Source organism: Arabidopsis thaliana (assembly GCF_000001735.4).
Source record: "Arabidopsis thaliana chromosome 1 sequence".
Lineage (NCBI taxonomy): Eukaryota > Viridiplantae > Streptophyta > Magnoliopsida > Brassicales > Brassicaceae > Arabidopsis > Arabidopsis thaliana.
In genome coordinates, this window is record NC_003070.9 from 24,441,367 (window position 1) to 24,467,474 (window position 26,108).

A 26,108-nucleotide genomic window follows, 5' to 3' on the forward strand; every position below is an offset into this window, starting at 1 on the left:
TTGTGTAATATGTGAATAGTCTGAACCCACCTCGCATATAATCAAACTTCTAGTAGTTATAAATTCATAAGATTTTTGTTATTCTAAGCAAGTTAATGATGCATTCATGGTCAATATCAAGTTAACCATTTGTTTATTAATATAGTATAGTCAAACTTTCACATTTTATATTTATTAGTCAATATTAATAGCTAAGATTTTTTTACCTAATTATTATGGTTAGAGAATCTAAATGAAAATTCTATCTAGTCACTCATAGTCTCGTACCATAGAATAAGAGCACGACACTTTCGAATATTCCAACTTTTCTCTTATTTAAAATAATCCTCTCCTTTCTTGTAAACAAAGAGCTAGGTTAGACTTAAATTTAGCAGCGGTCACAGAGCGATAAAGGAAAAAAATGACGATCTCAAATGCCACGACATGACATGATAGAATCTTTGAGGCCAGCCATGAGCCCATGAGGATCATCCTTCGTGGCAAAGCCAGCTCACGTTTAGAGTCTTTAACAATGTAGTGAGAGAACATAAAAATGAAAATGTCAAATCGGTGTAAACGTTTGGACACATAGTTTTTATTTTTTTTGGTCTTTCCACATAAATAATTTGGTACTATTGAAAAGCGATAGAAATATTTTTTTTTTGGGAAAATTGTGGTAGAAAAAGTAAAATTCCCTTGTAATCTTTAATTATAAAAAATATTGGTTAATAGTTAAGTACTCCGAAATTAAAAGTAATTTGAAGAACAACTCACTATATAAACGACTATTGTTCTGAAATCAAATGTTCAAACAATATTTACGTGTATTTTCATTTTAATATTTTAATTCTTTTCAAAAAAACACATTTGCAACTAAAACTTAATTCTGTTAAGATTAATACAATCTACGACCCGTCATAATTGGCTCGTTTAACACGTAAACATGTCATAATCTAAATTCCAAAATCCATTTACGTATCAATTTAATTAACTCTAAATCCACACCAAAGAAAAAACTCAGATTTTACACTGTGTATACACACCACACCATAGTCCACGTGCACGTAGGTTAATTATTTATAAAAAAAACACATTTGACTTATAAATATAGAAATATTAAAACAGATTCGCTTCTCTCTCTCACTCACACAATAGAGAGAATCATTCAGTTACAAGAAAATCGTCCTCTTCTCTCGCCGATCTCTTCTCTTCAGATCCTCTCCTCTATAAAATCTCTCCCTCTCTCGTTCCCCTCCTCAGATCTGACTCAAATCAAATCAAAAACTCTCAGCTATGGAAGTCGAACGATCGAAGAAAGACGACGATCTAAACAATGGATCTAAATCCAACGAAGAAGAAGAAATCTCCGTGGAGAGAATCTTCGAAGAGAGTAACGAAATCCCACCGCCGTGGCAAAAACAGCTCACGTTCAGAGCTCTAATCGTGAGTTTCATACTCGCGATTCTCTTTACCTTTGTGGTGATGAAACTGAATCTAACGACTGGGATTATTCCGTCGCTGAATATCTCCGCCGGTTTGCTTGGTTTCTTCTTTGTTAAAAGTTGGACTAAGATTCTTAATAAAGCTGGTTTTCTTAAACAACCGTTTACACGGCAAGAGAATACTGTGATTCAGACTTGTGTCGTCGCCTCCTCCGGCATCGCCTTTAGCGGTACGTTTTTTTGTTTGTTGATGTGAACGCGTCGATGGAATTTGGTGTCGCCGTCTTTAATTTTGTTTCTATTTACGGCTAAAACTTTTTTGCTGTTAGGTCTCTATTGAAAATGACAGAGTATATACTTCTTTTTTGTGTTTATCGCTTTCTAAAAAAAAATATGAAAATTAAATAAACTATATAGTTGTTTAAAAAATATAATATGTGCAATAGTTAAAAAATTAAAACCGATCAAGTTAAAACCTAGACTAGGAAACTAATATCACACGATCTTTTTTGATAAAAATAAATGTGTATGGGTTTGATACTTCTTTGCAGTATGTCAAAATCAAGTGGATACTTCATACTTTCTTTAGTATGTCAAAATCAAAGTTGATTAGTGAGTGACGTGAGAGATTCATATCCGAGAGCAATGTGTATGACTTTTTTTTTTGTTATAAAATAAGAACCATATCTACACGGCAAGTTGATAGAGAACATGACGCGTGAGATTCGTATTTAGGTCTAAGTCAATGATGTTTTAGCATATGATTAGTTGATTACGGCACTTAATTAGGAGCTTCAACTTTTTATTTATAGTAGACTAGAATTAGCTGTTATTTTTCTGGATACTTACGTTAGAGATTATATTAACAAAAAAAAAAAAAAACTAATCCACTATCGTTTGACTTCTTACTTTGCATGGGATAAGATTGGTAAACTAAAGTGAGAATCACAATTTTTTAGAGGATAATTATGACTTTCATATTTTTAATTAAATGGTGTTGTCTTGAGAATTTAATATTTGGAACTATTTTCGAGATTTGAAACAGACATCACCACTCATCGTGTACACATACTTAATGCATGGAGAGATTGAAATTCCAAGGAAACCACTATTTTTGATTCTCACGTGATTCGTTATGACGTCAATTTTATTTTAATAAGAGTTGACTTGCTATGCCCACCATGTGTGTCAAATGGGAACCTATTTGGCACATGACCTTTAATTTCATACTATTATATAGGAACTTTAGTTTGTGGTATACGTTATGATTAGATTTTGGCTTGGTTTTTAATTTAAAGAAATCAATTCACATCTAACATGTTCACAAGATTTAATACCTACCTTAACAATATTTTGTGTTTGCTAACCATAACTAATTTTATAGTTACATGAATGAAATTTGTTTCCAATATGTTTGGTTCTCTCTTGGTGTATTTACGACCATAGTTTGGCTTAAAGATTGTGTGTTTGTGTTTGAACAGGTGGGTTTGGTAGTTATCTGTTTGGAATGAGTGATGTTGTTGCTAAACAATCTGCGGAAGCCAATACTCCGTTGAACATAAAGAATCCACATTTGGGTTGGATGATAGGATTTCTCTTTGTCGTTAGCTTTCTTGGTCTTTTCTCCGTCGTTCCTCTTCGAAAGATCATGATCGTGGACTTCAAATTGACATATCCTAGTGGTACTGCCACTGCCCATCTCATTAACAGCTTCCACACACCTCAAGGTGCCAAACTCGCAAAGTAAGAATCTTTCATCATGCCCCCATTACAATCTTTCTTTTGTCTGTTGAATATTGATCACTTTTTTTTTCTCTATGTATAACACAGGAAGCAAGTCAGAGCATTGGGCAAGTTCTTCTCATTCAGTTTCTTATGGGGTTTCTTTCAATGGTTCTTTGCTACTGGTGACGGTTGTGGTTTCGCCAACTTCCCTACATTTGGTCTCAAAGCCTATGAAAACAAATTCTACTTTGATTTCTCTGCTACATATGTTGGTGTTGGAATGATTTGTCCATATCTTATCAATGTGTCTCTTCTCATCGGAGCAATTCTCTCATGGGGTGTTATGTGGCCTCTCATTGGTGCCCAAAAAGGCAAATGGTATGCTGCTGATCTCTCATCAACCAGTCTCCATGGTCTTCAAGGCTACAGGGTACTGTGTCTCTCACTCTCTTTTCCTTCATTTCATTCAATAAGAGTTTACAATCTTAAGTTGTGTTTGATGCCCTCAGGTGTTTATAGCCATAGCTATGATCCTCGGTGATGGTCTCTACAACTTCATCAAAGTCTTAGGCCGCACTGTCTTCGGTCTATACAAGCAATTCAAGAACAAAGATGTTCTTCCTATCAACGACCATACATCAACAGCCCCTGTAACCATTTCCTACGACGACAAAAGAAGAACAGAGCTTTTCCTCAAAGACAGAATCCCATCATGGTTTGCTGTAACCGGTTACGTAGTATTGGCTATAGTCTCAATCATCACAGTTCCACATATCTTCCATCAGCTAAAATGGTACCACATTTTGATCATGTACATAATCGCCCCTGTCTTAGCCTTTTGCAACGCCTACGGTTGCGGACTCACTGACTGGTCCTTAGCTTCCACTTATGGAAAACTCGCCATTTTCACCATCGGAGCCTGGGCTGGTGCATCTAACGGAGGCGTCTTAGCTGGACTTGCAGCTTGTGGTGTCATGATGAACATTGTCTCAACAGCTTCTGATCTTATGCAAGATTTCAAAACCGGTTACATGACATTAGCCTCACCAAGATCAATGTTCTTGAGCCAAGCCATTGGAACCGCCATGGGATGTGTGATCTCTCCTTGCGTCTTCTGGCTATTCTACAAGGCGTTCCCTGACTTTGGCCAACCCGGGACCGCCTATCCCGCTCCATACGCCTTAGTCTACAGAAACATGTCTATACTCGGAGTCGAAGGATTCTCTGCTTTGCCCAAACATTGCCTCATGCTCTGCTACATATTCTTCGCAGCAGCAGTGATCGTAAACGGTATAAGGGATGCCCTTGGGCCAAAGTGGGCTCGGTTTATCCCGCTCCCAATGGCTATGGCTATACCCTTCTACCTTGGAGGTTACTTCACAATAGATATGTGTCTGGGAAGTCTCATACTGTTCATCTGGAGGAAGCTGAATAAACCAAAGGCCGATGCGTACTCTTCTGCTGTTGCTTCTGGTTTGATCTGTGGTGAAGGTATTTGGACGTTACCAAGCTCTATCCTTGCCTTGGCTGGTGTCAAGGCTCCTATTTGCATGAAGTTCTTGTCCATGGCTTCCAACAACAAGGTTGATGCCTTCTTAAACCCTTCTTAACATTCTTTTTTTTTTTTTTAGAGTTTGGTTTTTAATTTTCTACGTTTCTTTGTCTAGTTTTAATTGGCTTTTTAGGTCCTCATGTGTCTGTCTTTAAGTTGGTGGTTTCTTTTCTTTCTACTCAAATATGTAAAAAAAGGGAATGAATGAATTATTTGGTTTTCTGGTTTCTCTGTTCTTCTCTTCTTACTCTTAATACTAAGGAGAAACAAACTTGAACTTAATCTGAGACTAATGTAGCTAAGTTAACACATTGTAGTTTAATTCAAACTAAATTAACACAATGAGAGTTTGATAGATTGCTCAAATCTACTTGAAAAATCTTAAACATTTGGAAGAAAATTAAGGTTTTACAAATTTTATACATGTCATAGATTAAGTTTGGAGGCAAGAATACAAAAGTAAATCCTTACCGAAAATGAAGATGAAAATTAAGGTTTATTTATTGAAGATGACTGGTATTCTTAATAGAAAAAGAAAAGGTAGCTTTGACCTAAACAAGATTCAGAGAAAGCTAGGAACAAACATTTGGAAACAACTCTGCGAAAGTTCTGACATTATCTCAATACTACCATTACCATTGGTCCATTGTCTAGCTTAAATATATCCTTGTTGTCTGTGAAGTAAATAGAGTTTTGAAGGCATCCGTAAAACTCATGAGCCAAAACCGAGAAACAAGTATCGGTAGCAATCACAAACGCATTGTCTCCCAATGACTTAACTTCTATCCATTTTGCTAATGTAAAGCTCTCCACAACATTCCACATAGCTCTTTTCCATAAATATCTATTTGTGATGGTTTCAAGAATAATGGTCCGTACTCAGATGATTTTAAGAGAAGAATTAATCAAAAAAAAAAACACCTTTTAAATCCAAGGCGTAAGTTCGACCTTTGTGGATTATGATTAAATAAAAATTGCTTAAACCTCTATATTTGTAACTTGTAAGTACAAACACTATATATGGAGTATCAGTTTTTTTGTAGTTTAGGGGGTGATATTCAATCATAGATCTTAGTAGAACTAAAATCTAGCACTAATCTACTGTTATTCAGTTAATGATTCTAAATTGGATCTTATATTTGTAAATCATGTTTAATAGATTTTAAAGTTTGGTGTTATTCAACTAAGATTTTAAATTCTTCATAAAAATTATGTGTTATTCAAAACTTGTAAAAAATCTTTGTATATTAATTCATTTGAAATGAAGTCACTTTGGAGTTTCATGTGTAAATTATTAAAATCAAAATCAAAGATATTTTGAAATTCACACAAACAGATTCTTAAATACAATATCAGGAAACAAATCTTGACCTTTAAGAATTAACTTTAACTTCATGATTGGATAACACCACCTTAGGGAAGTCAACCCAAAATCTGTATTTTCCAGAAAAAGAGAATGTAATAATCCTACAAATATGAAGTCCAGCACATTACACGCACTTTATACAACAAATGATGAACCATGAAACAATTTATGGTATAGAATCTCATTGAATATGAATGAATATTATTTAGCAATTTAGCACTAATATTTTCCATTTAGATTCAATGTATTCGTTTTCATTGTTGGGAATGGGTTGATTTTTTATATATATATAGTTTCTTATTTCTCAAAAAGTTACAAACACAACCAAAGTAGCAATACTGATAAAAGAGAGAAATGGAAGTTTGGTCTAACTTAGTGGGAGAGCTCTTCCACTTGATTGCCATCCGACTGTTTCTCCATCGTCAAACTCAAACGTTTCAGTAGCGTTTTCACCCTTGGTGCTCCTATGTTTTCGACGTGAACAAACAAATTTTATAACAATTAAGGAAAGGAGTGTTCTTGTTCACAACGGAAACAGATGAGCACAAAGATGTGCAGATGCTACTGAAAACGTTTTGACTTTGACGATGGAGAATAGTCTGATAGCGATTAAATGGAGAGGCTCCTCCAGTAACTTAGACCAATCTACCATTTCTCTATTTATCCGTTTTACTATTTTGGTTGTTTATGATTTATGAGTCACATAATATATGAATCAATTACCGAATCATCACTTTTCCAGCCAAATTATCAGTTTTAGTACGTTTGTTAATGCTTGTTGTTATCAGTTTTGGCAAACAGAAAGTCGTTTTTACCCTTATCATCAGCTGAAGAAAAAATAATAATGTTCTTTTTTTTTTCAGTAGACGACAAGAAATTTAAGCTCTCTTTTACTTAATCTCACATGAAAATCTAAAGAGTGGAACCAAAACCCATATTTTGATAATCATGTCAATTGGAGCCCTTGGGTTTAGTAGATATCATGCCCTTAGGGTTTAGTTTCTTTTATTCCAAAGAAATTAATTGAATCTATTGAACTCATCAAAGATGGTTTGAACTTTTAGTTGAAACGTAAAACTCCTTATATATTTTTTTTTGGATAACTGAGGTGATTCTAAAGACTTTCGAGGTCCAAAAATTAATCTTGGGGTCTAGAGAAACCATGTTAGATGTTGAACCCGATAACCAATGCTGCTCGAAACACTAGACCTAGGCAACTTGGTTAAACTCCTTACATTTTAGGCTACAAATGGTGTGTTTTTAACCTTTGAAGAAATTATAAATATAAAAATAAATTCACACATTTCCCATAAATTAAAATGAATACATTAAAACTAAATGCAAAATATTAATGCTAAATTGCTAAAGAATAGTACATTAAAACTAGATGAAAAATATTAGTGCTAAATTGCTACAAAAATATCTATTGAGATTCTATTTGATTTTATACCATTAATGGTTTTCAAGGTTCATCATTTTTGGAATAAATCCAGTATAATTTGTAGAATTACTAAATACTCTCTCAATCTCTTATAAAAAAAAAAGTTGTGTTGACTTCCCTAAACTACACCAAAACAGGGACCCCATAGTGGTTGTACTTATAAACGTTTTTGTGGTTTGAATATTTTTGAAGCATTAATAAATAATTTATTATCAGAATTGAATCGATTGACATGTTGTGTTGGATTAGGGATTTAAAGATTTTATTTGTTTGATTTAGGTGATATTTATGATATTTCAAAGATTTATTATTATTATTATTATTTAAATCTCATCAGTTATTTAGTTTAAATAAGAAATTTTGGAGTATTTTGTGCGATATCAGCCTTTTTTTCTCCATTCGCCACTACATTTTTTTGAATGCTATTTTAGGTTGTTCAACCATAACATTAATTAAATGGTATGTTCGATTCAATGGTAGCTCATTATTTACGCCACGATATATAACGTTGTAGCATTTTATTGATACTATTTTTTTCAAATAAAATTGACACATTTTACATTTTATATTTAATATATTTTTATATAGACTAAATTTGGTCATAGATATATATTTTAAATATATTTTTTCATAAAAATTACATATAAAGCATAACAAGTCTTACAAAAGAGTAATCCATTTTAGCTTTTTGGTTTGCTATTATAGGGCTTAGCATTGTTGAAATGCTATGATATAGTTATCAGATTCAAATCCCAAATACTATCTTTAATAGCAATTATGAAAACCATGCTATCCTAATATGCTATTAATGTTCATATTTTTGTAAAATTCATTAAAGCCATGTGAGTCTAGCAAGATGGGAAATAATATGATCTTTCGACTTAAGGATTTTTTCAATAATCTTGATTTGATTCATTAAACACTCTTACTTTTTTTTTGACGGTTAAACATTCTTACTCATAGTGAGAATAACTACATATCCTTGCTTATTCTCACACAAACATTCTTACTCATAGTGTATATTTCTCTTTGCTTATTCTCACTATATATCCTATACTATAACTTGAAAAGTTCTGGCTTATTGTAATAATGATATTGACTAGCATTCGTTGCAACAACTTATTATATAATGTGGAACAACCATTGCCATTGTCAATCACAAAATCTAATTTGAGTTGCAGCAGCTACATTCATCTTCCTCTTCTCCACCTGAACATACTGAAGATAAAGCGAAGCGGAATTAATTCAGATATAAGAATCTAGGGTGTGAGCAATTTGTGCCGGCATAGGAAGTAGCATAACTCCATGGAGAAAGGTTTTTCCTTACTGGGAGACATTAGCTTCAGAAACTTGGTAGAAAATTGCTTCATATAGTCACAAAATTTATATAACAAATTTGCTACGACTAGCTATGAAAAAGATTTTGTTCTACTTTAGAAAGTTTCAAAATGTTTATGACAAAGTATTTAAATTTTTGAAAATACGATTCTTGTTGGCGCCAATTTGTTAGAAAAAAGCAAGTTCTATAAATCGTGTACCAAATAGTTGATACCAAAATTAATAGATTTTTTCATATTAATATCATACGTTGTGTCAAACATTCAACCCTAAAAATCAAACCCAAAAGCAAATATTCAACAAAGTTTTGAAAGCTTATGAACACATTTACCAGTTTGATTAGCTTTCTTTAAGCTAAATAAAGTCCGAATTGATAAGAAAGAAAAGAGGTTGTCCATCAGAGAATTTTCATCACGAAATGGCACCAGTATTGTCTTCATTATCATTGTTATCTTGCTGGTTGTTCTCATTGCAGACTTGGTTCGGTTCGGAATGATGGATGTGACTTCAGCCAATGAAGATCATTAGATCCAACTCTAACTTTTTGGTAGAATTGTCAGCATTGTTGTTGAAGCAAGTGGCCAGATATATAAGTTTATGCGCCTTGTGTGGGCTGAGCAGAGCGGAAGTTGGTAGTTGCTACTTCCGGCATATACTGGTTCATGTACTCGACCAAAGTGGCCAGCTACTGCTGCAAGGTAGAAACTTTTCGTTCTAAGGAAATTTTAAATATTACATCAACATAGTTTTTCTCTTTGCTCATACATCGAATGATGTTCTTCAAAACCAAAGATCCTTCATTTTCTTAGCCGATACGTAATGCAAAAAACAGACAATTTACAATACATTTTCATAAACTTTCATTTAATTACAATATGTATTCATAAACTTAACTAATTGGGATATAAAATAGGAGACAAAGAAAATCAGTATTGAAAACAAATGATTCTCATACTAAGTATCTACCCAAGTTCATTCCTTTATAAGTATACCCAAGTTCATTCAAAGAACACAAGAAAACATAACTCTTGACCGTTTATAGAAACCATAGAACATACATTTCATCCTCATCAAGTTGTGTGACCTATGAGCATTCACTGGTTGTCCCATTAGAAGCTTGTGACCTATCTGCCTTTGAATTTCTACATTAAATATTTGTGCCCTTCTATCCACATAAATTTCATCACGTCTACGATGAGTCTTTCTCAATACAAGCAACATGGAAGACTCAATTCTTTCTCGTTGTCTCTACAAGTTAAATAAAAAACATTTAGTGCTAAAATATATCCTGATTATAAAGTGCACACATATGGTTAGGATTAACTTACTATGAGATCTCTTACTTGCTTGAGAGATCTTGCTACAAACATTGAAATTTAAATTATTTATTAATGTCTCACTTTGCCACCAAAACACTGTATCAGTAAGTGTTATTGGACATTACAGCAAAATGCAGACTTTGACCTTTCGCAATGTTTAGAGTCATATAGTTTATGTTGCGACAAATATTTGTAGCCATTTTTTTTGGTTTGTCACAGTTTGTATATTTTGCTACAAATAAAAATTAGTCACAAAAAGATATTTTTAAGAAAATAAATATAGTTCAGCTACATCCTAATCTGTAAGAAATATTAGCAATCGTTTATTACAAATTTGTTACGAGATATTTTTGTGAGAAATTTTGATAAAAATATCTTGTTACTGTGCACGTCAATCTTCTGACGCAGTACTAACTAAGGCATATCTATGCTTCATCATGATACCGGAAAATGAAGATATTTTAGTTACGTTGCATTGCTTTGTCTATAAAGATGAAAAGTAATTATTTTATTAGAGATGATTGGTACTCTTAATTATAAAGAAAGTAGGTTTAACCTACACAAGATTCAAAGAAAGCTAGGAAAAAACATTTCGAAGGAACTCTCGGAAGATTCCGACTTTCTGGTGATACTACTTCCATTACCATTGTCTAGCTGGAACACCTTAGGCTCTAAATCCTCAATGAAGTAAATAGAGTTTGGGAGGCATCCGTAATACTCATGAGCCAAAACCGAGAAACAAGTATCGGTAGCCATCACAAATGCATTGTCTCCCAAGGTCTTAACTTCTACCCATTTGGCTAATTCCTTATCTATCTTGTAAACCTTGAAACCAGCCGTTCTTGAAAATTGAAATAAGGTCGATTTTCTCTTTCGAGAATTCTCTTTGGGGAGGCGTTTGATAACGTAAAGCTCTCCACAGCAATCCACAAATCTCATGTAATATCTCCTACAGCCATTAGTCATGTTTTCATCGAGTGAAGTTTCGTACCTTGACATTTCAAGATCGGAATTAATGCACCAAACGATGCCTTTTGAATCCAAGACGTAAGTTACTCCTTTGTGAACTATAATGTCGGAGAAGTGATGACCCATTTGTTTGAATCCGTTCAAGACATTTCCATTCCAGTAGTTGATTGTTCCATCCCTACCGATTCCGAGAATTCCATGATGATGATCATCTCCTTCCTTCACTTTGACAAGAGCACTTCTTTGGTATCCTGGATTCGGTAGTCTTCCCTTGGCGTCCTTAAGAACCGCATAAGATTCTTGAATCTCGGAGACAGTGAAATCCAAAAGATCAAGGCTCTCGGAAGAAATACGCAATGGAAAACGTGAGAGAGGGTTGAGGAGATGGAATCTCCCGGAGTTGGTGTCCATGTCGGATTTGATTATCCAGCCCTTACTCGGAGAGGAGGAGAGAGTGACTCGGAAGAAGGCTGCACGTGAGAGGAACGCGCCGGGGTTGCAGCTGAAGACATGGTCCTCTAGAAGGGTCTCACTTGGGGCGATGGGGTTGAAGTCAATGAGAGGGCGCCTATGGAAAGGATTCTTCTTCACGCCGGAGACAGAGGAGTGCCATGATACACAGATGCTGCTGAAACGCTTGTATTCAACTAGGGAGAACGATCGGGCGGCGATAAAATGGAGGAGCTCCTCCGGTAAGGTAGACCAATCTACCATTTTGCTACTTTGATTGTTTGTGATTTGTGAGTCACATAATATATATATACTACGTATACTTACCTAAAAGTCCTAACATTTTAGGTTCCAAATGGTTGTGTTTTTAACTTTTAAAGAAACAATAAAATATAAAATCAAAATTCACTCATTCCCATAAATAAGAATGAATACATTGAACCTAAATGAAAAATATGAGTTCTAATTTGCTAAAGAATATTAATTCATATTCTATTCGATTTTATACCATTAATGATTTTCATGGTTCATCATTTGTTGAATTGAAATTTAATAGCAGTACTTAAAGAGTAAATACTCTCTCCATTTGTAGACAAAAATATTTTGGGTTGACTTCCCTAAACTACACCAAAACAGGGACCCCAAATAGTGTTTGTACTTAGGCAAAAAGATTTAATTATGTTTCATAGGTGATTGATTATATATTCTAAATAAACAAAAACAAAAGCCCAACAAATATATGAGACTAAGACACAACAAATCAAAAATGAATAATAAATGTTACAAATTTTAGGGTTAAAGCCTTTGTAAAAATGACTTTTAGAATGACAATTTGACCAACTAACAGAAAATTATTGATTAGTGTGGCACCCAAAATTATTACATAAAATGTGGCCTTGGCACAAATCGTGTATTGTTTTTGCGATAAGAGAACAAATCCATAGCAAACGTTTGTAACGCAGTGAAAGGAAGATTATTAGAGCATCCTTATTGATGGTCTCTTAACACAATTCTTATGTTAAGAGATATGTCTTATAACTAACAAATGTCTCTTATTGACTTGAAAGTAGCCTGGGTCTAGTGAAGTCAACCAAATAATTTCGATGTCTTTTTCCTTGTTTCTTAAGAGATTTATTTTTTGCTTTACCATGCCTTTTTTATTAATTAATTATGACGAATCATAAACTTTTAAAAAATATTGATTGTAAATAATTTATTGTATAAAATTACTATTGGTTTAAAGTAATAAAGAAACAAATTAATACCAAAAATAATATTTATATTTAAATATTAATTAATTTTTTTAATATATGTGAAAACTCATAAAATCAATCATTCCAAAACAGAGAGAGTAGTAAACTTTTGCGGACGTGACTTGATTTAATGTTTTCTACACTTCTGTTATGATACCAAAGATGAAGATATTGTAGTTGCTGTGTGTGTCTATACCGAAAATGAAGCTGAAACGTAAGCTTTTTTATTAAAGATGATTGGTACTCACAATTATAAAGAAAGCAGCTTTGACCTAAAACAAATTTCAGAGAAATCTAGGATAAAACATTTGGAAAGAACTCTGAGAAAATCCTGACATTGTTGCGATATTACTTCCATGCCATTGTCTAGCTCGAACACCTTAATCTCTCTCTCGTCATCTGTGAAGTAAATAGAGTTTTACATCATCCATAAAGCCAAAACTGAGAAACAAGTAACAGTAGAATCAAAAATGCCTTGTCTCCCAAGGAATTAACCTCTATCGTTTCACCTAATTCCTCTTCGAACTTATAACCTTGAAACCGACTGTTTGGGAAACCAAGTGAGGGATGGGTTACAATCAATACCGACGGAGCCTCGCATGGAAACCCGGGGAAGGCAACAGCGGGAGGTGTGATCCGTGATGAGTATGGGACGTGGTTAGGTAGTTTTGTTTTTAATATTGGTGTTTGCTCAGCCTATTAGCGGAATTGTGGGCTGTGTATTAATGGCTTGTTGTAGCTTGGGAGAAAATATTTAGAAGGGTGGTGTTGGAGATGGATTCGGCGTTGGTTGTTGGTTTAATATAGTTAGATATTAGGGATATTTTTACGCTAACAACCCTGATACGCTTGTGTCATGACTTTATCTCAAGAGACTAGATAGTCCAGATTACTCATGTGTATATGAAGGTTGATCGCCAAGTTAGTTTACTATGTGTTTACTCTATTGCTTGGTTTTCAGTTATTTAATGTATGTTTGGAGGAAGTTTATCTGGTTATGATAGAGGATGTTAGTGAGATATCGATCCCACATAATGTTTGAATAAAATTTATATTTCGTTATTAAATAAAATGTAGGAGAAAAATCTCGTACAATCTACCAAAAATAATGTAACATATACCGATGTGCGTACATAGAAGATATTGCTTTTTACTAATTTCGGCTTTTTGCCACTGAGTAAATAAAACTTGAAAGTAGTTATTTTAAATAAATTTCTAGTCAAAAGTTATCCCTTCAATCTCAATTGGATATATCTCTCCTTTCTTATATTTCCATTTCGGCTTGTATTTCTTAAAATTAAAACTAAAACTGATGAGATTTACTTTTCTTTTCTTTTCTTTTTTGTTTTTAAAAGAATACATAACAACCTAATAAATCTCTGAAATATCAAATCCCTAATCTAATACAATCTGTAAATCAAGTTAATTCTGATAATAAATTATATATTAATGCTTCAAAGATATCCATACCACAAAAAAGTAAGTATAAACAATAAACACTATATTTGGTGTTTAGGGAAGTCAACCCAAAATCTTTCATCTAGAAATGGAGAGAATATTTTGTAATGCTACAAATTTTCAAGTCCAGGCCAAAACATGCATCTATCCCACAATGATGAACCATGAAAACCATTTATGGTATAAAATCCAATTGAATTTAAATTATTATTTTTAAAGCAATTTAGCACTAATATCTTGCATTTAGGTTCACTCTATGAGAAGAAAGAAAGGGAGTAAGGGTTGGATGCTTCTAAAGCTGGATTTAGAGAAGGCCTATGACAGAATAAGGTGGGATTTTTTGTCAGATACGCTTGTCGCAGCAGGGTTTTCTGAGGTCTGGGTGACTTGGATAATGCAGTGTGTTTCAGGCCCGGATATGAGCTTGCTATGGAATGGTGAGAAGACTACACCTTTCAAGCCATTGCGAGGTCTGAGACAGGGTGATCTTTTGTCCCCGTATTTGTTTGTGCTGTGCATGGAGAGACTCTGTCATTTAATTGAAAGATCCATCAATGCTAAGCAATGGAAACCGATTAATTTGTCGCGTGGGGGGCCGAAGCTCTCACATATTTGCTTTGCAGATGATCTGATTTTATTCGCAGAAGCTTCAGTAGAGCAAGTACAGATCGTAAGGAGAGTGTTGGAAGCGTTCTGTACTGCCTCGGGTCAAAAAGTTAGCCTTGAGAAGTCCAAAATCTTCTTCTCTAAGAATGTCTCCAGAGAGTTAGGCAAATTGATAAGTGATGAGAGTGGGATACAATCAACCTGTGATTGGGGAAGTATCTTGGAATGCCTGTTCTTCAAAAGAGAATTAATAAAGATACCTTTGGGGAGATCTTGGAGAGAGTTTCATCCCGCATGTCTGGTTGGAGAGAAAAGACGTTGAGCTTTGCGGGCCGGTTAACACTCACGAAAGCAGTCTTATCCTCGATGCCGGTTCACTCTATGAGTACAATTCTGTTGCCGCAATCTATTCTGAATCGACTTGACCAACTATCCCGGACCTTCTTATGGGGAAGTACAGCAGAGAAGAAAAAGCAGCACTTGGTAAAGTGGTCAAAAGTGTGTTCACCAAAGAAAGAAGGAGGTTTAGGAGTCAGAGCGGCTAAGAGCATGAATAGAGCACTTATCTCTAAAGTGGGTTGGAGGTTGCTCCAAGAGAAGAATAGCCTCTGGACCTTAGTTTTGCAGAAGAAATACCACGTTGGTGAAATTAGGGATTCACGTTGGTTGATTCCTAAAGGGAGTTGGTCTAGCACTTGGAGAAGTATTGCAATTGGTCTAAGAGATGTGGTATCGCATGGAGTTGGTTGGATTCCTGGTGACGGTCAACAAATAAGGTTTTGGACTGATAGGTGGGTGTCGGGTAAACCGTTGTTAGAGCTTGACAATGGTGAGAGACCTACAGATTGCGACACAGTGGTAGCCAAAGATCTGTGGATACCTGGTCGGGGTTGGGATTTTGCGAAGATTGACCCTTATACTACGAATAACACACGGCTGGAGTTGCGTGCGGTGGTGCTGGATCTAGTTACGGGAGCTAGAGACAGATTGTCTTGGAAGTTTAGCCAGGATGGACAATTCTCAGTGCGGTCTGCTTATGAGATGTTAACGGTGGATGAGGTTCCAAGACCAAACATGGCAAGCTTCTTTAACTGTTTATGGAAGGTTAGAGTGCCAGAAAGAGTTAAGACGTTTCTATGGTTAGTGGGTAATCAAGCTGTTATGACAGAAGAGGAACGACATCGGAGACATCTTAGCGCCTCGAATGTGTGTCAGGTTTGTAAAGGTGGAGTTGAATCTATGCTCCACGTGCTTAGGGACTGTCCAGCTCAATTGGGGATTTGGGTCAGAGTTGTGCCGCAAAGGAGGCAGCAGGGTTTCTTTTCGAAATCTCTGTTTGAATGGCTCTATGATAATCTGGGGGATAGGAGTGGCTGTGAGGATATTCCGTGGTCCACCATTTTTGCGGTGATAATATGGTGGGGGTGGAAGTGGAGATGCGGGAATATTTTTGGGGAGAACACGAAATGCAGGGATCGTGTGAAATTTGTTAAAGAATGGGCTGTGGAAGTGTATAGAGCTCATTCAGGTAACGTTTTGGTCGGGATTACGCAACCTAGAGTTGAAAGGATGATTGGTTGGGTGTCTCCATGTGTGGGCTGGGTGAAAGTGAACACAGATGGGGCGTCTCGTGGAAATCCGGGGCTGGCTTCTGCAGGCGGAGTACTACGAGATTGTACAGGAGCTTGGTGTGGTGGCTTCTCTCTAAATATAGGCCGCTGCTCCGCTCCACAGGCAGAGTTATGGGGAGTGTATTATGGATTGTATTTCGCATGGGAGAAGAAGGTACCTCGAGTGGAGTTGGAGGTTGATTCAGAGGTGATAGTGGGTTTTCTCAAGACAGGGATTAGTGACTCTCATCCGCTGTCATTCCTGGTGCGGTTGTGCCATGGCTTTCTACAGAAGGACTGGTTGGTCCGAATTGTTCACGTGTATAGAGAAGCTAATCGTCTTGCGGACGGATTAGCAAACTATGCATTTTCGTTATCTTTAGGCTTTCACTCTTTTGATTTGGTTCCCGATGCGATGTCATCTTTGTTGAGGGAGGATACTCTTGGGTCTACCCGACCAAGGCGAGTTCGTTTGTAATTTTCTTTAGTTTCTTAATAAATCACGGGAGGCAATTGTCTCCCGGTCACTTACCAAAAAAAATGAGTGGATTTTGTTTTTATATTTTCTTATTTCTTTAAAAGTTACAAAAACAACCCTATGAAATTATTAGGTTTCTTGTGAAGTACACGAAGCGTCGTATAAGTAAATATTAGAGATATTATGTGACTCACAAACAACCAAAGTAACGAACGAAACAGATAGAGAGAAGAGAGGAATGGTTGATTGCGATTGGTCTAACTTACCGGAGGAGCTCCTCCACATGATCGTCCTCCTATTATTCTCCGTAGTCGAACTGAAACGTTTCAGGAGCATTTGCAGATCTTGGCGCTCCTCTACTTCGGGCGTGAACAGGAACAATCCTTTCCCTAGTCGCCCTCGCATCCACTTCGATCCCATCGACCCTAGCGAAACCCTATCATCCGATGATTCCTACATTAGCAGACCCGGTGCGTTTCTCTCACGCGCCGCCTTTTTCCGAGTCACTCTCTCCTCCTCCTCGAGCAAGGGCTGGATGATCAAATCAGACATGGACATCAACTCCGGGAGATTCCGTCTCCTCAACGTTCTCTCACGTTACCCGTTGCGTCTTTATTCCGAGAGCATCGATCTTTTGGAGTTCACTGTCTCCGAGATTCGAGAAGCCTACACGGTTCTTAACACTGCCAAGAGAAGATCAGCAACTAAAGGATACCAAAGAAGTGCTCCTGTCAAAGTCAAGGAAGGAGAAGGTCATCGTGATGGAGTTCTCGGAATTGGTCGGGATGGGAATATCAACTACTGGGATGGAAATGTCTTGTCGGAACTTAAACAAATGGGTGATCATTTCTCCGACATTATAGTTCACAAAGGAGTAACTTATGTCTTGGATTCAAAGGGCAATGTTTAGCTGATAAACTCCGATCTTGAGATCTCTAGGTTTGGAACTTCACTCGATGAAAACATCACTGATGGCTGTTGGGGAGACTTGAGATTTGTGGAAGGCTGTGGAGAGCTTTATATTGTGGAGCGCCTTCCGAAAAATACCCGAAAGAGAAAAGCTGGGGACTTTTTTCACAACTCACGAACGGTTGGTTTCAAGGCTTACAAGATGGATGAGGAATTAGCAAAATGGATAGAAATTAAGACCTTGGGAGACAATGCGTTTTTGATGGGTACCGATACTTGTTTCTCGGTTTTGGCTCATGAGGTTTACGGATGCCTACCAAACTCTATTTACTACACCGAGAATACATGGCCTAAGGTGTGCAAGCTAGAGGATGGTAATGGAAGTAGTATCATCGTAACAATGTCGGAGTCTTCTAAGAGTTCTTTCGAAATGTTTTATCCTAGCTTTGTCTGAATCTTGTTTAGTTCAAAGCTTGTTTATCTATAATTAAGAGTACCAATCATCTCTAATAAAAAGCTTATTTTTCATCTTTATAGATTTCAAACTTTTTTTAGATTTCTCTCACAAACACGAATTTTTTTGGTCGAAACAATAAACAAAACAAAACACATACTTCCAATTCTGGAGAGATTTTCTCCCTTTCTCGTATATCTCTCTACCCAAATCTCTTATCTACGAAAATCTCTTATCTACTACCGTTAAGAACCCAAATCTACTAATCGTATATCTCTCTACCCAAATCTACTATCATTATGAAACTGAGGAGACAATCCATCTTATCGACTTCTTTGAGACTTCCCTTTGGATGTGATGCTTCAGCCCGTATGAAAATCTGTGGTTACTACAGGACATGGCTATTCATATGGATTATGAAGCTGAGGAGACAATTAGAAGAGACACTCAACGTGTCTCGTTTGACCTCTAATAAGAGACGTGGATGAGTCAAGACTTGTTCAAGAACAACTTGGTGATATATTGTTTGCCAAGCATGGACATGGACGCCCATAAGTTTGACAGGCTACAAAACCTAGGGATTAATGTCTTTACTCGCAATCTCGATAATGAGATCAGTTGGGATTGGTTCCAAATTTTCTCATATTTTCATTGAATTTGGACATCATTGATTTCCTTAGGACATGGTTGGCTTGAGTTGTAAGCAAGCTTGTTCTCATTGACTGATTGCAAGAAAGAAACTCTGAATAAATAACATCTCAATGCTTCATCATGATACCGAAAAGGAAGATATATTTATCAGTTGTATTTTATCATAGATATGTTGCATCTTCTGTATAATTTTTCATACCGAAAATGAAGAGAAAGATAAGGTTTTTATTAAAATGATTGGTATCCTTACATTATAATTAAAGAAGGTAGCTTTGACCTAAATAAACATTCAGAGAAAGCTAGGAACAAACATTTGGAAACAACTCTGAGCATAAGGATATATCGTTGTCTCGATACTACTTCCATTACCATTATCTAGCTTGAACACCTTAATCATGGTATCGTCGGTGAAGTAAATAGCGTTTTCAAGACATCCGTAAAACTCATGAGCCAAAACCGAGAAACAAGTATCGGTAGCTATCACAAATGCCTTATCTCCCAAGGACTTAACCTCCATCATTTTTCCTTGTTCATCATCAAACTTATAAACCTTGAAACCGACCGTTTTCGCATACTCATACCCGGTGTCGTCAGCTTTTCTCTTCCAAGTACTCTCTCCAACAAGTCTTTCCACAATGTAAAACTCTCCACAACATTCCACAAGTCTCCTATCTCCGGTCCAGTCACCAACTAGAGGTCCAAACCTAATGAATTTAAGATCAGAACGAATCCAGTAAACAATGCCAATTGAATCCAAGGCGTATGTTTGCCCTTTGTGAACTATAATGTCAGAGAATTCATAACCCTCTTCTTTGGCTTTCCATGTTTTTATGTCCCAGTACATCATCTTCCCGGTACTGCGAATTCCAAGAACCTGATTATCTCCTTCCTTGTCTTTAACAAGAGCCACTCTTTTGAATATAGGCCTTGTTTCTTTTCTCGTACGCCAGTCATGAACCTGATAAGCTTCTCGAATCTCGGTGATAGTGAACTCTGAAAGATCGACACGCTTGCGCGAATGCTCCATCGGAAGGCGAGAGAGCGGGTCGAGGAGATGGAGTTTCCCGGAGCTGACGTCCACGTCGGATTTGATAAGCCAGCCCTGGCTAGGAGAGGAGGAGAGAGTTACACGGAAGAAGGCAGAGCGTGAGAGAAACTCGCCGCGTCGGCGATGGTCGGTGAGAGGTTTGTTTGGGTTAGGATTGAGGAGGATTAGAGGACGGGTCCTGAAAGGGTTTTTCTTGCCGGCGCCGGGAACGGAGGAGCGCCATGAACGGCAGATGCTACGGAAACGTTTGAGTTCAATGTTAGAGAACAAGCGACCGGCGATCATGTTGAGGAGATCCACTGGTAAGGTAGACCAATCAGCCATTGCTCTGTCTCACTTTGTTTCGTTACTTTAGTTGTGTGTGAGCCACATAATATATAGTGAACGTTTGGAATTTGAAAAGAGACGTGAAAGGATTTCGTATCCCAGCAATTAAGGCTCCAAAATCCAAATGGTTGTGTTTATAGTAAATGTTTTAAAAGAAATAAAATATAATTAAAACTTTGACTTATTTCATCAATAATTACTAAATTTTATTCATACATATCCTATTATATCATTAATGGTTTCCATGTTTATTGGTGCTATGAATGCATAATATTTTGTTAGATTCGAAATTGGTAACAATTTAACATGCATGGTATGTGTTTTAACATTTTAAAGAAATAAATCTAAAAATTATCCACTCATTGTTGAAAAACATAAGTAATAATTACATTTATTCTTTCATATTCTATTCCATTTTATGTCATTCATGTATGTCATGATTTTTAATTGTGATGAAATGACACCTCACTTTTCCATGTTTTAAAAACATGATTTTTTTTTTGTTTACCATTTAGTGTATTCATCAAATGTTCAAAATGTTGTTAATAATAAAAGTTTCATGTTTTTACGATTTTGAAAATGTGATTCCCCTATTTCTTACCATAGTGTTATAATTATTAGAATTCATAAATAAAACGTCATTTATCAACTAAAATCACTTTTCTGCACAAATTTTATCAACTCTACTGTTTTACTACTCCACTATAACATTACAAAAACCATCTCCAATGATCACATCTATATTTTTCTCTATTATAGAGGTGACTCTATTTTAGAGACATGGTGCTCAAATGTTCACCTCTAAAATAGAGTTTCCTCAAAAATAGAGATGAATAATAGACATCTCTATTTATAGAGATTAAAGTAGATTAAAGCCAACGATTAAAACCCGTTGGCTTGAAATACGGAGCACACTATTCGATAGATATTTTTGCAAAATTGACTTGATTTAATGTTTTGTGTTGTGGGAATAACAAAATGTTATGTTTATTGTTTACTATTGTACATATTGAATTATAAGTTTATTGTAAACGATAGTTGGAGAAGAAACTATTGATTCAAACTTTTCAGAATTTGCTTTCTGAGTACATCTCTGTTGGGAGTTGGGACCTTAAAGCAAGTACATAGTGGAAACCTAATTTCGAATTTACATCAAAAAGAATTTTCACAAAAACACTAACTAACGTAGATTTGTTCCTAATAGGAGGAAACCATGTCACAGAGTGAGTTTATAGGCAAATAGATCCCCTAATCGATCTACTTCAAAATCCTGCTCTTCCTTCTCAACTTCCAGAGGTTCCACAGAGTCACTACACGCCCATTTGTGATGTTTGCATACAAAAAGAATCGATGAGAGGTTGATCTTTCTTAATGTACAAGGTTGAGTAATCCAAACAAGTATTAACTTACTTGGATGGTACTGAAGACAACATTTCTCCCACAAGGTTGAGTGATCCAAATGTCTTGATAACATCACTTGAACAAACCACCGAGCTCTTTTCAGGTATGCCATTTGTAGACTCAATAGACCATCTCATGGGTACAACTATATCCCTGCATCAATGTGAAAAACTTAGACGTACAAATGCTTTAGCTAGTTACAACAAGTTAGGATGTTATGTCAGTGTGTCACTCACCCTCTGATACATCTGGCTTTGCATTTTTCTATCTCATCTTTTGTATAGTTCGTATGGTTTAAGTCTAGACGTTTTAATGCTTCAGGAGCATCAGATGATGGTACAACATCCCAAATCTTCAGAACTTGATCATAGTGAAAATCTTCCTTAAGAATGTCTACAGCCCAAATGATCCTAAGAACATCGTCGATCTTGCTTTGTTTTAACAGCTGAGAGGAAGAAACCAGATTCTCTCTCTCTGTCTCTTCTTCCTTAAGCCAACCCTGTGATAACCTTTCTAAGAAATTCTTTATCTTCCTGTAAGTCTCCGGGTTCTTAATTTCTCCCACATATTTCTTGAATTCGTCGCTGAAGCAAAGCTGTTTCACATGCACAAAGCCAAGTCTCAGAGAAGAAGAATAAACTAAAAGAACACAAAAGACTCATCTTCTCCAGCACTATGGAAACAGCCACGTTTCTGAAGCGAAGCTGTTTCACATGCACAAAGCCAAGTCTCAAAGCAAAGTCATTACCTTCCATTTTGAGTTATTCAGTGGCCTAAACTCGATATTCGTACTAGCAATAGCCTGAGCTAATGACTCGTCTTCTCCAGCACTATGGAAACAGCCACGTTCCTTTGCGTCTTGTATCAGATTCCTCCACACAGACTTGCTATTCATCAAAGTTGCCTCATTTCCAAGTATCCATAAGCAGAACCTATAGAAAACAAAAATAATAAATTGAAAGACACATTCGTTTTCAGTAACCAAAGAAATGAGATATGCCTAACATACCTTGCTCGAGTGAGTAATACATTTGTTCTTCGGCGGTTTCCAAGGAATCCAACCCTTCCAACACCGTTGGACCTAACAGTTGAAACTATTATAATATCCTCTTCGCCACCTTGAAACCCATCCACAGTCCGAATCCTCAAAGAGAAGAGTCCTCCTGCATCACCTATGCTTGTTTCCTGAATCTTTTCTTGGATTGCAATTACTTGAGCCTTGTAAGGGGAAATAACACCAACGTTTATACGTGTCTTTGTTTTCTCTGAAACTGCATTTCATAAACAAAAAAGTCTGCTTCAATGAACCAAAACCAAAGAGAGACAAACTTTTTCATAGACTTCTTTACCTTGGAGAAGGTTGGCTATTATAGCCGCGACCACAACAACCTCAACGTTGTTTTTCAGACTACGTCCTTCTCCTTCCCCATATTCTTCTCGTCCATATGCTATGTTGATGAAAGAGTAGGGTCCATACATTTCTCCAGGAAGATATTGCTTCGTGTAGTTTCTTTGCCTGACCGTTGGAGCATCTAAAATCTTCTTTCCATATAACTCTTTGTTTGGGAAGCTACTTATCGAACAATGCATCCGGTATTGGATGTTTAGCATGTATTTCTTATGTCCAAGAAGAGCCAGTCTTTCAAAGAGACTTCTCCCAAATCCTGCCTCTAAAGCAATCTGTATAGTTTTAAACAAAGGTTAATTAAGGAGTGGGCACAGTGAGTATGAGTTGTGAGGATACAGAGACGCATACTTGGCTTTCGACCATTGCAGGAAGTTGCCTCTCATCCCCAACCAAAATTAAATGCCGGAGTCCTGGAAGTTGCATAGGAATGGATGATTCACATTCTTTTAACTGAGCAGCTTCGTCGATCACAAGAAGCTGTATCGGTGTTCCAGTATATAACCTAGCAGAGCATGATGCTGTAGAGAAAAGCAGGCAAGCATGCCCTAAGCAAAGTTCTTTAATAAGATGCCTATCACTTACAGCTGGAAGTGGGAAAATCTCAGGGATTGATCTTAACAGCTTTAGATAGTCATCCTCTACTGTCACATGTTGGCTGCTGAATCTGTCACTTCCTTCTCCATTAGGGATAAGGACTGACTTTACTCCTTCACCAGTCACACCATCTAGTATAGCTAAAATTGTAACATCTCTAACAAGGTCAATAGCTTCATACATACGTGTTGCAGCTTGAGATGACAGTAAAGCAGTTGGCAAATGTGTGCATAAACTTGAGAAATGAAGGTCAAGATCTTTCCTAAGTTCACTGAATTTCTCTGGTAGATAATCCTGAAATGATTGAGGACGTGTATCAGAAACTTGTTCCACTATGTTTTCATTTTGCTCATTTCCTTTGCGTTTGAAGACTGAACCAGTGTCTTTCCTTTTCACATTGTTAGCCCGTGCCAGATTTTCCAAGTATAGATTATACTGTCCTTTCGGGTCCTCAAGTAAACGTATCATGCCATCGATAGTAGCTTTCCACCCGTAAAAAGGCATAAAACATGGGTAAAGCTTATCAACACGTTCATCAATGAAGATGTTAACAAGATCTTTCCTATCTTTAATCTTCATCCTCTCATCATTCCCAAACAAAACTACATCTCCAAGACCATAGTTACCAATCTTCAATGATCCAGAGACTAGTTTCAAAACTCTCGACGCCACTTCAAGAACAGAAACATTCGTTGGACCACATGTCAAGGTTCTACATTTTGCATTCAGTAATGTGAACAACAACACACTTGTTGTCTTTGTCTTCCCTGTCCCTGGTGGTCCCCAAATAAGTCTGACGGTATTCGCGTGGTAGCATCTTCTAACATCCAAACAATTCAGTATTGCATCTTCTTGTGAAGGATTCAGCTTGAGAAAACGACGAGGAGCAAGACCATCACTTCCTTCTTGTAAACACTGAATGCAAAATCCTTCATCCTACACAAGCAGAAGCCAAAAATGATATGACTACAAACATCGAAAGCTATTACAGAGTTTATCAATATCTTTTACCTCACTGTTTCTTCGAAGGACTCTTGAGATAAGATTCAAGTTCACACCTTCATCACCAGGATGCAATGCATTCCAGATACGGATATTAGTAGTTAAATTGACGAGATGAATACCGAAAAGGCGTTCTTTCTTCTCATTCTTCTTCCTCCTTCCATCCTCAACGAAAAGAGGTTTTGAAGCCAAGATAGTTACATCATTAGGCCTATCTGGATCTACCTTACACACTAAAGCAACTATATAAGGTTCACTGGAAATATTGAAGCCATCAACATGGTTTGGTCTTTGATCTGTTAGCGAGATAAGATCTCTAGGCATCAACTTTGTACTAGCCTCATTACTTATTCCACTCAAACGCACTTTATAGAACAAGTCATTAGGAAGCTTATATTCCGCAGTTTGCATAATGTAGCTTATTTCAACCACAGGTGCTTGCCACAACTTCCTCATACTCGACAATAAAGCGGCATGTGTTTCTTCGATAAGCGGAGGAATAAAGGTCTTGAAGTAGTCTCCGGTTGATTCAAACTCCATAGGTATCTTCTCCACCTGTTATAAGCAATCAAACACACAAAATTACTCTCTAGGAAGCTTCTCTTTACTCAAATGGGACAGAGAACACAAGAAAGTAAAACAGAACCTGTCCTTTATAAAGATCAACATTGAGAACTTCGTCAAGAGACCATGAGAGCACCAGATCGACTAAATCTCTTCCTTCAATACGCATTCTCGGCATTTATATTAAAGTTACCAAACTCGATTTCGTACTCTGAAAGATTAACGCAACAAAACCCATTAAACAAGTGAACCCTCAAAGGTACGAACTTTACACTTTTGGCTATAACAGAGAAGCAAAAGGAACTATTTTTACGAGAACCATTGATCATTGAAAGGTAAAGTAAGGTTTTTTCTTCTTTGTTCTTTTTGGTAAACAACGTCTTAGGATTTTGAGATTCGCAATGAAAAACCCTAAATTCTAACGTTGGCTTGAACATTAGAGCGTGTGGCAACGAAATTTGAAGATGATGCAATGAAATTTTAGCCGCTTACTTTGAATTCGAGTTGTTGTTGTCAGAGTTTGATTACTTCGAGACGAAGAAGGGTTTGGTTTTGGGAGACAGGAACAGAGGTTTCTTTTAGAAGGACATGGATGAGTAAGGATTTGGAGGGAAAGGAGGAGAAGAAGTAATTAACTAAAATGGTAAAATTTTGGGGCTTTCTTGAGTTATTTGTTTACTTACGGGTCTACTATGTAAAGTAATTACGTTTCGTATTTAACCGGTTTACACGCTTTCGCAATCTAGCCTATCTACGCCATAAGC

At 36.5% G+C, this 26,108-nt stretch overlaps 6 protein-coding genes, 1 long non-coding RNA gene and 1 pseudogene across 8 annotated transcripts; 4 read left to right on the top strand and 4 right to left on the bottom strand.

Moving 5' to 3' along the window:
* The first annotated feature begins 1,021 nt into the window (after positions 1-1,021).
* On the top strand, positions 1,022-4,925 carry YSL7 (YELLOW STRIPE like 7). Its single transcript, NM_105247.4, has 4 exons — positions 1,022-1,651; positions 2,903-3,164; positions 3,252-3,576; positions 3,656-4,925. The coding sequence occupies exons 1-4, from the start codon at positions 1,273-1,275 to the stop codon at positions 4,754-4,756; spliced, it is 2,067 nt and encodes a 688-aa protein (NP_176750.1). The 5' UTR covers positions 1,022-1,272; the 3' UTR covers positions 4,757-4,925.
* A 23-nt stretch (positions 4,926-4,948) lies between these two features.
* Positions 4,949-5,523, bottom strand: AT1G65735 (ascorbic acid mannose pathway regulator; the record flags this gene model as incomplete). Its single annotated transcript, NM_001334219.1, has 2 exons — positions 4,949-4,954; positions 5,335-5,523. The coding sequence occupies 2 exons, from the start codon at positions 5,521-5,523 to the stop codon at positions 4,949-4,951; spliced, it is 195 nt and encodes a 64-aa protein (NP_001320571.1).
* A 937-nt stretch (positions 5,524-6,460) lies between these two features.
* Positions 6,461-6,705, top strand: AT1G08773. The gene has a single exon (NR_139495.1). It is a non-coding gene; the product is annotated as an other RNA (long non-coding RNA).
* A 4,024-nt stretch (positions 6,706-10,729) lies between these two features.
* Positions 10,730-11,845, bottom strand: UCL1 (ascorbic acid mannose pathway regulator (DUF295); the record flags this gene model as incomplete). Its single annotated transcript, NM_105248.1, has 1 exon — positions 10,730-11,845. The coding sequence occupies one exon, from the start codon at positions 11,843-11,845 to the stop codon at positions 10,730-10,732; it is 1,116 nt and encodes a 371-aa protein (NP_176751.1).
* Positions 11,846-13,405: 1,560 nt separating this feature from the next.
* On the top strand, positions 13,406-17,073 carry AT1G65750 (annotated as a pseudogene; the record flags this gene model as incomplete). The annotated part of the gene is made up of 1 exon: positions 13,406-17,073.
* Positions 17,074-17,224: 151 nt separating this feature from the next.
* Positions 17,225-18,349, top strand: AT1G65760 (ascorbic acid mannose pathway regulator (DUF295); the record flags this gene model as incomplete). Its single annotated transcript, NM_105249.1, has 2 exons — positions 17,225-17,860; positions 17,897-18,349. The coding sequence occupies 2 exons, from the start codon at positions 17,225-17,227 to the stop codon at positions 18,347-18,349; spliced, it is 1,089 nt and encodes a 362-aa protein (NP_176752.1).
* Positions 18,350-19,289: 940 nt separating this feature from the next.
* AMR1 (ascorbic acid mannose pathway regulator 1) lies at positions 19,290-20,372 on the bottom strand (the record flags this gene model as incomplete). The annotated part of the gene is made up of 1 exon (NM_105250.1): positions 19,290-20,372. The coding sequence occupies one exon, from the start codon at positions 20,370-20,372 to the stop codon at positions 19,290-19,292; it is 1,083 nt and encodes a 360-aa protein (NP_176753.1).
* A 1,219-nt stretch (positions 20,373-21,591) lies between these two features.
* Positions 21,592-25,522, bottom strand: AT1G65780 (P-loop containing nucleoside triphosphate hydrolases superfamily protein; the record flags this gene model as incomplete). Its single annotated transcript, NM_105251.1, has 9 exons — positions 21,592-21,685; positions 21,786-21,929; positions 22,013-22,371; positions 22,525-22,708; positions 22,786-23,047; positions 23,126-23,456; positions 23,533-24,714; positions 24,790-25,335; positions 25,427-25,522. 9 exons carry the CDS (start codon positions 25,520-25,522, stop codon positions 21,592-21,594), a joined length of 3,198 nt encoding a protein of 1,065 aa, NP_176754.1.
* Positions 25,523-26,108: the final 586 nt, after the last annotated feature.